Source organism: Bos taurus, chromosome 24 (assembly GCF_002263795.3).
Source record: "Bos taurus isolate L1 Dominette 01449 registration number 42190680 breed Hereford chromosome 24, ARS-UCD2.0, whole genome shotgun sequence".
NCBI classification, from domain to species: domain Eukaryota; kingdom Metazoa; phylum Chordata; class Mammalia; order Artiodactyla; family Bovidae; genus Bos; species Bos taurus.
Window position 1 is genome coordinate 50,411,186 of NC_037351.1, and position 15,629 is coordinate 50,426,814.

Here is a 15,629-nt window from a genome sequence, read left to right on the forward strand (position 1 = left end):
CGTTTTAGTACATTGAATGTAAATATTGACTTTATTAGTACCTTAAAACTTGAAGTCTAGATTAAGAATCGGATAGTTTCTCTTCCTCTGAATGTATGTATTCCAGGCTTTTTTCTGTTATAAGTCTCCACACAATGTTTACATTGAACCTCAGTTCAATCGCTGAGTCATGTCCAACTCTTTGCGACCCCATGAATCGCAGCACGCCAGGCCTCCCTGTCCACCAACTCCCCGAGCTCACCCAAACTCATGTCCGTCGAGTCGGTAATGCCATCCAGCATCTCATCCTCCGTTGTCCCATTCTCCTCCTGCCCTCAATCTTTCTCAGCATCAGGGTTTTTTCCAATGAGTCAACTCTTCGCATGAGGTGGCCAAAGTACTGGAGTTTCAGCTTCAGCATCAGTCCTTCCAATGATCACCCAGGACTGATCTCCTTTAGGATGGACTGGTTAGATCTCCTTGCAGTCCAAGGGACTCTCAAGAGTCTTCTCCAACACCACAGTTCAAAAGCATCAATTCTTCAGCGCTCAGCTTTCTTCACAGTCCAGCTCTCACATCCATACATGACCACTGGAAAAACCATAGCCTTGACTAGACGAACCTTTGTTGGCAAAGTAATGTCTCTGCGTTTTAATACGCTGTCTAGGTTGGTCATAACTTTCCTTCCAAGGAGTAAGTGTCTTTTAATTTCACGGCTGCAGTCACAATCTGCAGTGATTTTGGAGCCCCCAAAAATAAAGTCTGACACTGTTTCCACTGTTTCCCCATCTATTTCCCATGAAGTGATGGGGCCAGATGCCATGATCTTAATTTTCTGAATGTTGAGCTTTAAGCCAACTTCTTCACTCTCCTCTTTCACTTTCATCAAGAGGCTTTTTAGTTCCTCTTCACTTTCTGCCATAAGGGTGGTGTCATCTGCATATCTGAGGTTATTTCTCCTGGCAATCTTGATTCCAGCTTGTGCTTCTTCCAGCCCAGTGTTTCTCATGATGTGCTCTGCATATAAGTTAAATAAGCAGGGTGACAATGTACAGCCTTGACATACTCCTTTCCCAATTTGGAACCAGTCTGTTGTTCCATGTCCAGTTCTAGCTGTTGCTTCCTGACCTACATATAGGTTTCTCAAGAGGCAGGTCAATGGTCTGGTATTCCCATCTCTTTCAGAATTTTCCACAGTTTATTGTGATCCACACAGTCAAAGGCTTTGGCATAGTCAATAAAGCAGAAATAGATGTTTTTCTGGAACTCTCTTGCTTTTTCCATGATCCAGCAGATGTTGGCAATTTGATCTCTGGTTCCTCTGCCTTTTCTAAAACCAGCTTGAACATCTGGAAGTTCATGGTTCACATATTGCTGAAGCCTGGCTTGGAGAATTTTGAGCATTACTTTATTAGCATGTGAGATGAGTGCAATTGTGCGGTAGTTTGAGCATTCTTTGGCATTGCCTTTCTTTGGGATTGGAATGAAAACTGACCTTTTCCAGTCCTGTGGCCACTGCTGAGTTTTCCAAATTTGCTGGCATATTGAGTGCAGCACTTTCACAGCATCATCTTTCAGGATTTGAAATAGCTCAACTGGAATGCCATCACCTCCACTAGCTTTGTTTATAGTGATGATTTCTAAGGCCCACTTGACTTCACATTCCAAGATATCTGGCTCTAGGTGAGTGATCACATCATCGTGATTAGCTGGGTCATGAAGATCTTTTTTGTACAGTTCTTCTGTGTATTCTTGCCACCTCTTCTTAGTCTCTATGCTTCTATTAGGTCCTTACTATTTCTGTGCTGCATTGTGCCCATCTTTGCATGAAATGTTCCCTTGGTATCTCTAATTTTCTTGAAGAGATCTCTAGTCTTTCCCATTCTATTGTTTTCCTCTATTTCTTTGCATTGATTGCTGAGGAAGGCTTTCTTATCTCTCCTTGCTATTCTTTGGAACTCTGCATTCAAATGCTTACATCTTTCCTTTTCTCCTTTGCTTTTTGCTTCTCTTCACAGCTATTTGTAAGGCCTCCCCAGATAGCTATTTTGCTTTTTTGCATTTCTTTTCCATGGGGATGGTCTTGATCCCTGAACTTAACATTCGCTGTTTAGATGTTTCATACCCTGCCACACTTGTGTGAATTACAGAGAGGGTAAATATTTGGCTAACTGTAGTAGGTAATGTGTAAACAGTAGCAATGATTATTGTCATCGAAGGACTTGAACTGTTGTCAGAAAAAATAAATCTTTGCCTTCACACTGTTGCTTACTCTTTTATAATCCCTTCTATCTATAGAAACACAAATGTACTTTGAAAACCTTTTCATTTGTGGAAAGTGAAGCTTTCTAAATCTGCTTTTGAAAACTTGTCCCTGATATACCTACAGTTCTATAATAGGTTTCTCATTATCTTTATTTGCTTTGTTTTTCCCAGGTGAGAAAAAAGATGCTGTCCAGGTTTAAAATAGTCGCCACTCCTTGTACTCTGGCATGCCGCCATTTGCACACAAAAGAGAAAGGCAAGCCACTTATGCTGAACCCAAGAACAAACAAGGTTAGTAACATTAACACTATCATACATTTTCTCTCTTCCTGGTAAAGGTTTGATATATTTTAGATAGATATAGTATGAAAGATTTGTATTGTGTGGCTTTATACTAAAACTATTCGAAAGTGGGTTGTTTTTTTTTCTTGCATGAACTTTTCTCTTTTCAGCGTTGCTTTATACCTTCTAAATTTCACCATCTCAATTTCTACCATCCAGAAAGAGTTGACTTTATTTCCTAGTTCTAGCTTAAAAAAAAAAAAAAATCCAAGAATAGCAGATAGGTCAAGAGTTTTGGCCAGATGCAGTATATTTAGTCATTTTATTGCTTTTATAAATAAATGAATAAATGTTCTATAATTTCCTAATCCCTGATGGATCATTCATTCTCACTGTACTTGGACGGAAAGAAATAGAAGAGGCCTTTTCTTTTCCCCCTAGTATGCTTACCTGCACAATGAAGAGTCTAGTTAAGGGATTTTTATCAATATTGTGTCTGAAGGAAGATAACTCAGGATCAGCTAAAGTGGGTGCACTTCTGTGTACATCAGGAGGGCATTGTTGTGTCCACGAGCAGAAGACAGGTTTGTGAAACAAGTGGTGATGGAAGACAGAAAAGAGTAGAAGGGCAGGTGAGAGGAAGGTTGTTTCTGCTTTCAGGGCATCCGTTTTAGACTATGTCACGTTCACTTACTAACTCCGGGCCAGCAATTTAAGAATTTTATCAACTTTTATTATAAATGCTCAATACGTAAAATTATTTCTTTAATAACCATTTTGATTTCTCCTGCGCATTATAAATAATGGTTTTGAGTGTCCCTTAAATCTAGGGACAGATTTAAGGTAGGAGATAGGCAGTAAAACCTTGTGTGGCCAACTCATTTATCTTTAGCAATAGGATAAGCATTTTTAAATGAACTAGTTCTAGCTTAAAAAAAAAAAAAATCCAAGAATAGCAGATAGGTCAAGAGTTTTGGCCAGATGCAGTATATTTAGTCATTTTATTGCTTTTATAAATAAATGAATAAATGTTCTATAATTTCCTAATCCCTGATGGATCATTCATTCTCACTGTACTTGGACGGAAAGAAATAGAAGAGGCCTTTTCTTTTCCCCCTAGTATGCTTACCTGCACAATGAAGAGTCTAGTTAAGGGATTTTTATCAATATTGTGTCTGAAGGAAGATAACTCAGGATCAGCTAAAGTGGGTGCACTTCTGTGTACATCAGGAGGGCATTGTTGTGTCCACGAGCAGAAGACAGGTTTGTGAAACAAGTGGTGATGGAAGACAGAAAAGAGTAGAAGGGCAGGTGAGAGGAAGGTTGTTTCTGCTTTCAGGGCATCCGTTTTAGACTATGTCACGTTCACTTACTAACTCCGGGCCAGCAATTTAAGAATTTTATCAACTTTTATTATAAATGCTCAATACGTAAAATTATTTCTTTAATAACCATTTTGATTTCTCCTGCGCATTATAAATAATGGTTTTGAGTGTCCCTTAAATCTAGGGACAGATTTAAGGTAGGAGATAGGCAGTAAAACCTTGTGTGGCCAACTCATTTATCTTTAGCAATAGGATAAGCATTTTTAAATGAACTGTGTAGCTTATTAAATGAACTACACAGTTCATTTAAAACTACATAAAAACTCAGGGTTTTAACCCCTTTACATTTCCCAGTCTTAGATAAAATCTTATAAAGAGGAACATGACACACAAAGAATTTAGTGATTTGACTTTTTTTTTTTTTTTCATTCTAAAGGTTCAACAGTTTTATAAGGTCTTTTCCAGAGAACTAACTTTTGGTTTAATTTTTAATTTTTCAGTTTTTTTTTTCTGTTTTCTATTTATTTTCACTCTAATGTTTATTATTTCCTTCCTTTTCGCTTCAGGTTTAGTTTGTTCTCCTCCCCCGCCACCCAGTTTCTTAAAGTAAAAGATTAAGTAATTGATTTGAGATCATTCTGCTTCTTTCCGCTACATCTACAGCTACAAATTTCCCTCTTAAAATTATTTTCACTGTATCCTATAAGGTTTGGTGTGTGTGTTTTAATTCATCTTAAGGTATATTCTAATTTGCCTGTGCTTTCTTCTCTGCCCACTTGCTTTTTATAGGACTGTATTAAGATTCCCCAAATATCTGTTTATTTTTATTTATTTTTTTCCCTTTATTTTTAATTTCTAATCTTGTTACACTGTGGTTGGAGATCATACTTCGGAAGACTTAAAACCTTTTAAATTTATTGAGACTTGTTGTATGGCCTGACAAAGGGTCTGTCTATCTGTACAAGGAGAACATTCCTTGTGCAGATGAAAAGAATGTATATCCTGCTTCTGATGAAGGAGCATCTGCTGGGTCTAGTTGGTTTATGGTGCTCTTCAAGTCTTCTTTTTCCTTGTTGATTTTCTGTCTAGTTGTCTTCTCCATTATTGAAACTGAGATACTGACATTTTCAGCTTGTTGAATTATCTTTCTCCCTAATTCTGTCAGTTTTGCTTCATGTATTTGGCCCTCTTTTGTTATCTTACAAGTATGTTTATATACTTAATGGCGTGTATCTTCTTAACTGGAGTGACCCTTTCAGCAAAAGGTCCTCCTCTAGTAATGTTTGTTTCAAAGTCTGTCTTCTCTGTTACTAACGTACCTCTTCCAGCTCTGTTTTGGTTACTGTTGGCATCCTGAATCTTTTTCCATTCTTTTACTTTACACCTATTTGTATCTTTGAATCAACATGTGTCTCTTGTAGTCAGCATGTAATTGGATCATGTTATTTTATCAGTTCTGCCAGCCCTTTTAATTTTAGAATTTCATCCATCTACATTAATATAATGTCTAGTAGGGTATGATTTATGTCTGCTATTTTGCTATTTGTTTTAAAAGTCTTATGTGGTTTCTGTTCCTTGTGTTAAATGTTTTCCATTATACTATTTAAATTCCCTTGTCTTTTACTGCCTATTTCTGAGTTCTTTTCTCAGTGGTTTGCCCTGGGGACTACAGTTACTGTCTTTATCACAGTCTAGTTCAGTTTGATACTAGTTGAATTAAATAGTTCACCAGAACTTTGCTCCTGTAGAGGTCTATCTCCTTTTGTGCTGCTTTTTTGTACAAATTATATTTTATACATTGCATAACCATCAACACAGATGTATAGTTATTATCTTACATAATTGTCTTTTAAATTGAGTAAGAGGCAGAAACCTACAAAAAATATATTTGCACTGTTTTTTATATTATGCAGTCATCTCACCCATGTTCTTTATTTCTTTGCATGGATTTGAGTTACTGTCTTGTGTCTTCCATTTAGGCCTGAAGGATCCCCTTCAGTATTTCTTGTGAGACAGGTCTGTTAACAATGGATTCTCTGTTTTTATTTATCTGGGAATGTCTTAATTTCTTCATTTTTGAAAGATAGTTTGTAGAATTAGGAAGTTCTTGGTTGACAGTTGATTTTTCCTTCAGCACCGCCTATGGCTTCCGTGGTTTCTGATAACTTAGCTGTTACTCTTTTTCAGAATCCCCTGCATGTGATGAGTCACTTCTCTTTGCTTTCAGATTTCTCCTTTTGTCTCTGGCTTTTGACAGTTTGAATAGGATGTGTCTGGGGTAGAGCTCTTTGTGTTTTTCTTGATTGGAGCTATTGGGCTTCTTGAATGTGTGGATTAATGCTTTTCATAAAATTTGGGAAGTTTTTGCCCATTATTTTTTCAATTATTTTTTATCCTTTTCTCTCCTCACCTCTGGTACTCCTGTTATGTATATGTTGGCGCTCTTGATGGTATCTTTCAGGTCTGTTCATATTTATTCCATATTTTTCCTTTCTCAGACTGGATTATCTCAGTTGACCCATGTTTAATGATTTTTTTTCTTCTACCACTCAAATCTGCTTATTGAACCTCTTTAATGAAATTTTTATTTCAGTTGTATACCAATTTGAGAATTTGTTTGGTCCCTTTTTATAGCTTCTCTGCTTATCAATATTTTCTGGTTAGTGGGAGGTTATTCTCATTCTTCCCATAGTTTGTTAGACAATGGTGTTTTTTAGTTTTTTTGATGTATTTAGAGTAACTAACTTTTTTCTTTTTTTATTGAAGTATAATTGATTTACAGTGTTTCAGGTGTATAGCAAAGTAATTCATGTTATGCACACATATATATACTTTTCCAAACTCTTTTTCCTTATAGTTCCCTGTGCTATACAGTATGTCCTTGTTGTTTATCTACTTTATATATAGTAGTGTGTTAATTCCAACTTATTTATCTGGGAAACAACTAGATAAAAACTAGAACAACTAATTAAAAATCTTTGTCTAGTAAGTACAATATTTGGACTTCCTTGGGGGCAATTTCAATTAACTGCCCTTTTTTCTTATATACGAGTCAGACTTCGTGTGTTTTTTGTTTGTTTGCCTTTATGATTTTTTGTTGAATAGTCATTCCTCCCAGGGTTTGTAGTGTTGCTGTTGTCTATTTAGTATCATTTCTGAATTCTTTCTTCTTGTTATATTTGCCTACTGCAATCTCTGCTTTGTTAACTTAGTAATCAGGGAATGATTAAGCAGAAACTTAAATACCTGGAACCATTCTTTGCCAAGGAGCTCTGTGTATCTGTGGGGGTGTGCCTTTAATTTTCTTTCTTGCATTCTCAGTTGTGTCCGACCCTCTGCGACCGCATGGACTGTAGCCTTCCAGGCTTCTCTGTCTGTAGGACTTTATTAAGGCAAGGGGAGGGTACCCCAAGGAGACTCTTCCAGGGGATTTTCCCGACCCAGGGATGAAACCAGTGTCTCTTGCATCTCCTGCATTGGCAGACAGATTCTTTACCACTTGAGCGACCTGGGAAGCCTGGGGCGTGCCTTTAGTACTCAGCTAAGCAGTTTACAGGGCTTCCCAGGTGGCGCTGGTGGTAAAGAACTCACCTGCCAATGCAGGAAACAACCAGGTTCGATCCCTGGATTGGGAGGATCCCCTGGAGGAGGGCATGGCAACCCACTCCAGTATTCTTGCCTGGAGAATCCTATGGACAGAGGAGCCTGGTGGGCTACAGTCCATGGGGTCACAAAAAGTTGGATACCACTGAGATGACTTCTCTGAACTGTGGTGTTGGAGAAGATTCTTGAGAGTCCCTTGGACTGCAAGGAGATCCAAACAGTCCATTCTAAAGGAGATGAGCCCTGGGTGTTCTTTGGAAGAAATGATGTTAAAGCTGAAACTCCAGTAGTTTGGCCACTTCATGCAAAGAGTTGACTCATTGGAAAAGACTCTGATGCTGGGAGGGATTGGGGGCAGGAGGAAAAGGGGACAACAGAGGATGAGATGGCTGGATGGCATCACTGACTTGATGGACATGAGTTTGAGTGAACTCCGGGAGATGGTGACAGACAGGGAGGCCTGGCGTGCTGCAATTCATGGGGTCACAAAGAGTCTGACACGACTGAGTGACTGAACTGAACCGACCTGAACTGAGGTGACTTAGCACAGCACAGAAGCAGTTTACAACTATGTGTCAGCCTTCACTTCCTGTTTACACAGAGCCTCAAGGCTAGCCAGAGGTGGCTCAAGTCTTTCCTGGACATGCTTACAGCTATGCATATGACCCTCTAGGTTCTTAAGAATATGTCTCAGCTTTTCAAAGATCCCCCTGAACTTTTCAGTTTTCCTTTTCTGTTTTTTGGTTAACCTGTTTGCCCCATATGTTATCTACTGCCTTGGGGAGATGCTGCGTTAAATAATTACCTCTGATTGTTTACAACAAACTGTTCTGGGGGCTGGGGGAGAAGGCTATTCACACTGCCCGAGCTGCAAGTCAGGTCAAATAAAGACAGCCTTGTAGATAGGGTCTTCAGGTCTAACAATGACAGTTACCTGGATACTGGGCTTTAGAAGAATCTCCGACCCTTCCTGCCTTTCTCCAATGACAGCCAAGCTCTAATTTTCAAAGTGACTGCTTCACAGTGTTTGCTTTTTCAAGGTTACTGTGGAGCTGGGGAGGGGAGAATAGGAAGAAGGAAAGTTAAAATGCCATGAAGCTTTCTGTTCTTACTGAAATTCAGCAGTTTTTCTTGAATAAATGATCTCCAATTGCTGAAACCTTTGGTTAGTTTCCGGAATTCTGAACTTTTGGCCAGGGTTCTTGTTGCTTTTATGAAGGAAAATATTTTTTTAGAAGTCACTGACATCTCTTTGATAACAAAAAATTTAACCCATAGCTGAATACCAGAAATTGAAAAAGTTTATTACATAGGTTAATTTGTCTTAAGTGTCATTTCTTCTTCCCTCTTCCCTCTGTTCAACCTCATTCCTGTCTAGTCATGGTAACCTCTTAGTTTGGTTTGTATTCTTTCAAACTGTCTGTTGCTTTCATTTTTAATATGTGTGTGCATCTGTATATAACATGTAGTTTATGGGGATTTTCTAAACATAAAATAGGGAGTTTGTTTTGATTTTCAAGTTAACTTTTTTTCCTAACTGTGTATCTGGCAGGTCTTTCCACTATACACTTAACAACATATACAGATATGTTTATCTGTATGGAAGTGTCATAGGTTCGTAATTCTTCCATAATTGATGGACTTTTAGTTTGAAATAGACTGGAGAACTAGAAACAGTGCTACAACTAATCTCTTCGTATGTACCTCTTTGTTTATGAATATTTCTCTAGAATAACTAGGTAGAAGTAGAATTGCTATATGTGCATTCAAGATAGGGAAGCAATCTCAGTGTCCATCAACAGATAAATGGATGAAGAAGATACACACACACACACACACACACACACACACTAACAATGGGATAGCACACAGCTGTCAGAAAAGAATGAAATTCTGCCATTTGCAACAGTATGGATTGACCTAGAGTATTATGCTTAGTGAAGTAAGTCAAAGACAAATGCTGTATGATATCACTTATGTGTGGAATCTAAACAATAAAACAAGTAAATGGATGTAACAAAACAGACTCACAGATATTGAGGACAAATTAGTGGTTACCAGTAAGGAGAGGCAAAGGGAGAGGGACAAGGTAGGGATAGAGAATTAAGAGATACAACTACTTTGTATACAATAAATAAGCTACAAGGATATATTGTACAGCTCAGGGAAATATAGTCATTGTTTTATAATAATTTTAAATGGAGTTTAAAGAAATTGAATCACTATGTTGTATACTGGAAACTAACATATTGTAAGTCAATTATACTTCAGTTAAAAAAATAAAATATGTGCATTAAAAAAAAAATCTAAGAATACTTTAAAATTGGCTTTCAAAAAGCCTAGAGCAATTTATATTCCCAGCAGTGGTATGAGAGTAATTCTTTTACTATATTCTTACCAGTACTAGATATGATCAATCTTACAAATTTTTGAAAGTCGGGGCCAAAATGTTATCTGGCTGATCTTTTTATGTTTAAATTACATTTGGTAGGTTACATTACATTTGTTACCCCTGTAATTAATAATTTTTAATTCTTTTATTTTTTTCCTTTTTAGGGGATGGCGTTCACATTACAGGAAAGACAAATGCTTGGTCTTCAAGGACTTCTACCTCCCAAAATAGAGACACAAGATATTCAAGCCTTACGGTTCCATAGAAACTTGAAAAAGTTGAATGGCCCTTTGGAAAAGTGAGAGTTGATTAGACGTTTAGTTTTTTTTTTTAATTGATGTTTTGATCAAAAAAATTGGGAGTACTATTATGTATTATGTATGTATTATGTATGCATGAGAAATAAGTCTCATAATGAAACTTGTATTTTAGTTGATTTATTTTATAATGATTATATTTCCTTCACTTCAGTGAATAATTCCCTTATTTTCACTGTAGTAAAATTCAGCAGGAATCAGTTTTTTATAGTTAAAATCACAGAGCTTTAAGGTTTGAATTGAATGGTAGAAGCAGAGACACCCGTTCTGTTCAGCTTTTATTGATCACCTACTTTGTGTGCTGTTGCTAGCCACTGAGGATATAAAATGAGTAATAGACAGGGTGGCCATATAATATATCATCCAATCCAAGACACTTTGGGGAGTGAAAAAGAGGTAAATGAAACTGTCCCAGGCAAACTGGAATGTATGGCCACCCTGGTAACTCACAGCCTGCCTTCTAGGAGCTCATCCATACGGAGTTATGCTATGACCATCATTGTAGCTGTACTGCAGTGTGCAGGACAGCGAGGAAGAGGGACGTGCAGAGTACATTCTGAAAGCATGAAGACGGATGCCTTCTGCAGCCTGGGAAAGCACTTCCTGGAGGAAGTGATGCTTTAGTTGAATTTGAAACAGTATGTTACAGGGAGCAGGCAAAATGAGAAAGAAGGGCAGGGTATTTTGGGTAAAGGGATCAGTCTGACTATAGGACTAAAATATTCATTTGGTTTGTAAAGCATAGGGGATTATTGGATATTGGTGACAAGTGAGACTGGTTTCTTTGACATTATGGGGCATAATGTCAAATGAGTGAGTGAGTGAGAGTAATGAGTGAGAGACTACACACATATACATACGTACACACGTGTGTGCTGTGCTTAGTCACTCAGTCATGTCCAATTCTTTGTGTGACCCCATGGACTGTATCCCACCAGGCTCCTCTGTTCATAGGATTATCTAGGCAGGAATCCTGGAGTGGGTAGCATTCCTTCTCCAGAGGAACCTTCCCAACCCCAGTCTCCTACATTGCTGGAATCGTTACCGTCCAAGCCACCGGGAAAGCGCATATATGTACGTACGTACATATGTACGTGTGTGTGTATAGTCTCTCACTCATCACAGAGGGGAAAGAAAGTCAAAAAGTGGTGTGAGGGTCACAGAAGGAGTAGGGTGTTATGGGACCTGAAAATCGGAAAATCTAAAATGTATGTATGTGTGGTGGGGGATGGGAATGACCGAAAAAGACAGCAGAGAGTGCGCCACCTCCGCTGCGTTTGGAGAGCATGAGTAGAGAGGACTCTGCCTGAGTAGAGGGTGTTCCAGGCAGCAGGTGCGTCGTCGTGTGCTGCAGTGCCAAGGTGAGAGTTCTGGTGCGTTTGAGAAACTGAAGCAAGTTCAGTACAAAGACGAGGCTGGAAAGTAGTCAGGGAAATCTACTTAACTATTTTAAGAGCTTACGGCTAATAAAACTGGTGTTTGAAAGCCATTCAAGGAGAAGAGAACTGATCAGAGGTATGTTTTTAAGAGAATAGATTGGAGCAGGGGAAGTTGTTTGTATAGAGACTTGTTAGAAAGGGAGGAAACAACTGTGTGAAAGGTATTTAGCAGATAGTCTCTGTAGGACCTGTGGATTTATTAGGTTGGGATTGGGGAGGGTGGGAGAGGAAGAATTCAGGAATGGACTCCAGATGGATTCCCATTTGATCAGATGGTAGCAGGAGGAGGAACAAAAGAGAGGAAAAAACGAGTCTATTTTATGTTTAATTCAAGGTGATAATTGATTTTTCAGCCCAACATCTCCCTATTTTCTAAACTTTATTCTTTAAAAGCTGTTATTTATAGTTTTATATGAATTAACCATTGCGTCCTTCATGCTGCTTCTGTGCACTATAATAGACTTAAAATGCTTCTAAGTTTCCTGGATTATAAACTCCACGAGAACAGTGGCACTTCTTACATCTCTGGAGTTTACGATAGTGCCTGGCACATATTTAGTATTTAGTGAATATTTGAATGAATGCACTTTATTTTGTTTTCTTGTTTACATGTCAATCACCTTGAAGATTAGCTCCTTAAGGGTGAGGTGGTGGTTTAGTTGCTCAGTCGTGGCCGACTCTGCGATCCCTTAGACTGTAGCCCACCAGGCTCCTCTGTCCCTGGGATTCTCCAGGCAGGAATACTGGAGTGGGTTGCCATATCCTTCTCAAGGGGAATCTTCCCAACCCAGGGATTGAACCCAGGTCTCCTGCATTGCAGTCAGATTCTTTACCGGCTAAATTACTAGGGAAGCCCCTAAGGGTGGGGGCCTCATGGTAATTTTTGCATTTCCAGTGCCTGGTTCAGAGCCTGACTCACAGGGCTCAGTAAAGGTTAGCTGTTGCTTCTGATTCTTTTCATCATCATCATCTACCATTTAAGTGCATTTTTATTTTTTAATCCTGGGTATTACATAAGGATATATAGGGTTTTGTTTTCCAGGGGGAGGGGATCCTCAATTGTACATGTTTAAATTTCATTTCAAAGGCTAAAATCTTTAATGCTGTCTGATGTAGACATTATTTACTGTGCTCAATTTCAGATACATCTATATAATGGGAATACAAGAAAGAAATGAGAAATTGTTTTACAGAATACTGCAAGATGATATTGAAACTCTAATGCCAATTGTGTATACACCAACAGTTGGCCTTGCCTGCTCCCAGTATGGACACATCTTTAGAAGACCTAAGTAAGGCTTATTTTTAAAATATTTTTGCAAATTAACTATTATATAGGAAAAAAACCAGCACCGATTACATTTCTATTTTTTGTGTTGCAGTCTTATCCAACCACAGTTCCCTTCCTTAAAAACTTTTCCCTTCCACAAAAACTTAATTTGGACAGAAAGGGATTCATAAAAATCTAATATGTCATATTCTTCATTTTGTGGAAATAGCATCATTCATTCCTAACCTTCTTTAAGTTTTGATTGTTAGAGAAATTGTGCATTTTTGTACCGAAAAAATAAGTATTCTCCATTTTGGTAGCATATTCTGCAGAATAATCATAAAACTTTTTGACAATCTGGCTGACTAAGAGAGTAAATCTCATTTTTTATCAGTTTTATTTCTATTGCTTGTTGATTTTTATGATCTTACACAAATTTTAATTTCACATAGTTCAAGCACTTCCAAATATTTTAAGTGGAAAGGATGCTGGGATGAGTGTTGGCTCAAGCCTTTGAGTAAGTAAGTTACTTTATCCCTCTGAATCCATTTATCATAAAATAGGGATTTCAGTACCTTTAAAAGAGCTGCTGAGAAGGTCAGATGGGGAAACTGATATGACAGTTCTTTATAAACTTTTAAGTGTTGTGTAAGTGCTATTTTTACTTAATTTGAGTTTTCTTGTCTTGTTCCTCTAACCTGTAGTCATTTCCCACCATCCTTATATCTTTCCAATGTCCTGCTTACATACTGATACAAATGTAGAAATTCAAACACCGTGTGACAGCATTTGTCCTCAGTCTCCTCTCCTCTAGTCTGGTGGCTCTCAAACTTTAACATGCATATGGAAACATCTGTGGGACTTACTTAGTGTTGATCCTTGCCAACTTTTCCTCTCCTTCCTATTCCCAAGATTCTGATGAAACAGAGAAAGGTCTGGAGGTCCGGATTGTAATGAACACCGTCGGTGATGGTGTTACAGGTATTCCCCGGAAGACACTTTTGAAAACACTGTCTGTTCTGTGCTATCAGTTAATGTGTCTAAACATTTCTGTGATATGGCCCAGCTCTTCAGCTCTTTTATCGTTTCATTTTCTCTTAGAGTAGTAGTATTTCTCAGTTCAGATAAAGGGAAGATAAAGGGAAAACAAAAGGATCCTGATGCCCTGCTCCCCTCCACCATACACACAGAGGTTCTGATTCCTTTAGTGTAGAGTTGGGCCCAGGTACTACTGTTTCATTAAAGCTCCTGGTGTGATTTTGTTGTGCACCAGAATTAAGAACTCACATGAAACATAAAGAGCTTTTGGATGAGGGCAGATAGTATGTATCATTTATGCAGTGACAGTGGGTTTTTTTTTTTTACATAGGAGATGGTCGGTGAGTCTTGGTTGGTTAACTCCAGGCCAGTTAAATCGGAATCTCTGGGGTAGAACCCTGGAATTTTTAAAAAGCTCATCAGATGATTCTACTGTACTAGGTAGTTATGGTTGAGAAACTGTTTAAACTGCTTTGAGCTAGGATAGTAATGCCAGAGTTAAGATGTCAATGAGAAGAATGGATAAACAAGATCCTACTGTATGGCCAAGGGGACTATATTTAGTGTTCTGTGATAAGCCATAATGGAAAAGAATATCAAAAAGAATGTGTGTGTATGTATATATATGTGTGTGTATATATATATATATATATAAAACTGAATCACTGATGTACAGCAGAAATTAACACAACATTGTGAATCAGCTATACTTCAATAAAAAAAATTTTTTTAAAGATATCAATGAGAAAGTTAAATATAAGAACCTATTGGCCCTCATTTCTACTTTCCCTGTTGTCCAGAACCTATGTTTCTTTCTCTCTCTTTCCCTTCTCTCTTCTTTTTTTGAAACCTGGATTGATTATCTCAATTGGATAACAATATACTGTATTTAGAATAACTTTTTCCTTTTTCCTAATGCTGCAAGGATGTATTTTTTATTTGAGATTACTGTAGTTTTCTTCTCTCCCTTCCTGCTTCTTCAGATTTCAAACTCCAGTGACTTTTAACAGTAGTTTACTTAGTGGTTTCATGTTCTGTTGCATTGATGGGATGTCTTTATATTGATTTTTGGAGGTATTTTATGGAGGTATATTGAGTTTATTTGAGCAGGAGATATGGATACATTTCTTCTTGGGTAAAATGATTGCATCATTTAATAAGAATCTTTGTTGCAGCTACTGTGTGAACAATGCAATTACAGCTTCAAGTAGCTGAAAATATTTGAAAATAAACCAGTGTTACTTAGATCTGCTTAGAAACTACACTGTGTCTTGATGTTTTTATTAAAATATCTAAATATTCCAATTATGAACAAAAACTTAGAAAAAAACCAAAAACTGTCATGAAATGCAAAGGTGTTTTTGTTCTGTTGCAGGGGATTATTTATTTCAATCTCAGACAGAGGTCATGTTAGATCAATTGTGGATAACTGGCCAGAAAATCATGTTAAGGTACTAATAGCACAACCTTCCTTTCACAATGTTTTTTCTTCCTATGTAAGTTACCTCTCAATTTCCAAGAACAGTTTTTTTCATTGTTGCTCTGTTTTACTTTATACTTACATACATGCAGATTTAGTGCTCTGAGAAAAACATGATTGTCTTTACAAAAGGGGATGGTATAGAGTTTGCCGTGGGAAAGCAATTGCAGTAAGGTGAGCCTGCTCACTTCAGTACCACTGGTACCTCCTGCCTTCAATTAATATTGTTCTAGGTAAAG

General features: G+C 37.7%; 1 protein-coding gene across 5 annotated transcripts in view; it reads left to right on the forward strand.

The window, feature by feature from the left end:
- ME2 (malic enzyme 2) overlaps positions 1-15,629 on the forward strand; it is a 58,028-nt gene that overhangs the window by 8,181 nt on the left and 34,218 nt on the right. For 3 of the 5 annotated variants that reach the window (XM_024984204.2, XM_010818819.3, XM_024984205.2), the window contains 5 exons: positions 2,416-2,535; positions 10,011-10,144; positions 12,745-12,894; positions 13,325-13,393; positions 15,286-15,361. In XM_024984204.2, the coding sequence (XP_024839972.1) occupies positions 2,416-2,535; positions 10,011-10,144; positions 12,745-12,894; positions 13,325-13,393; positions 15,286-15,361 (549 nt within the window). 5 annotated transcript variants of the gene reach the window in all.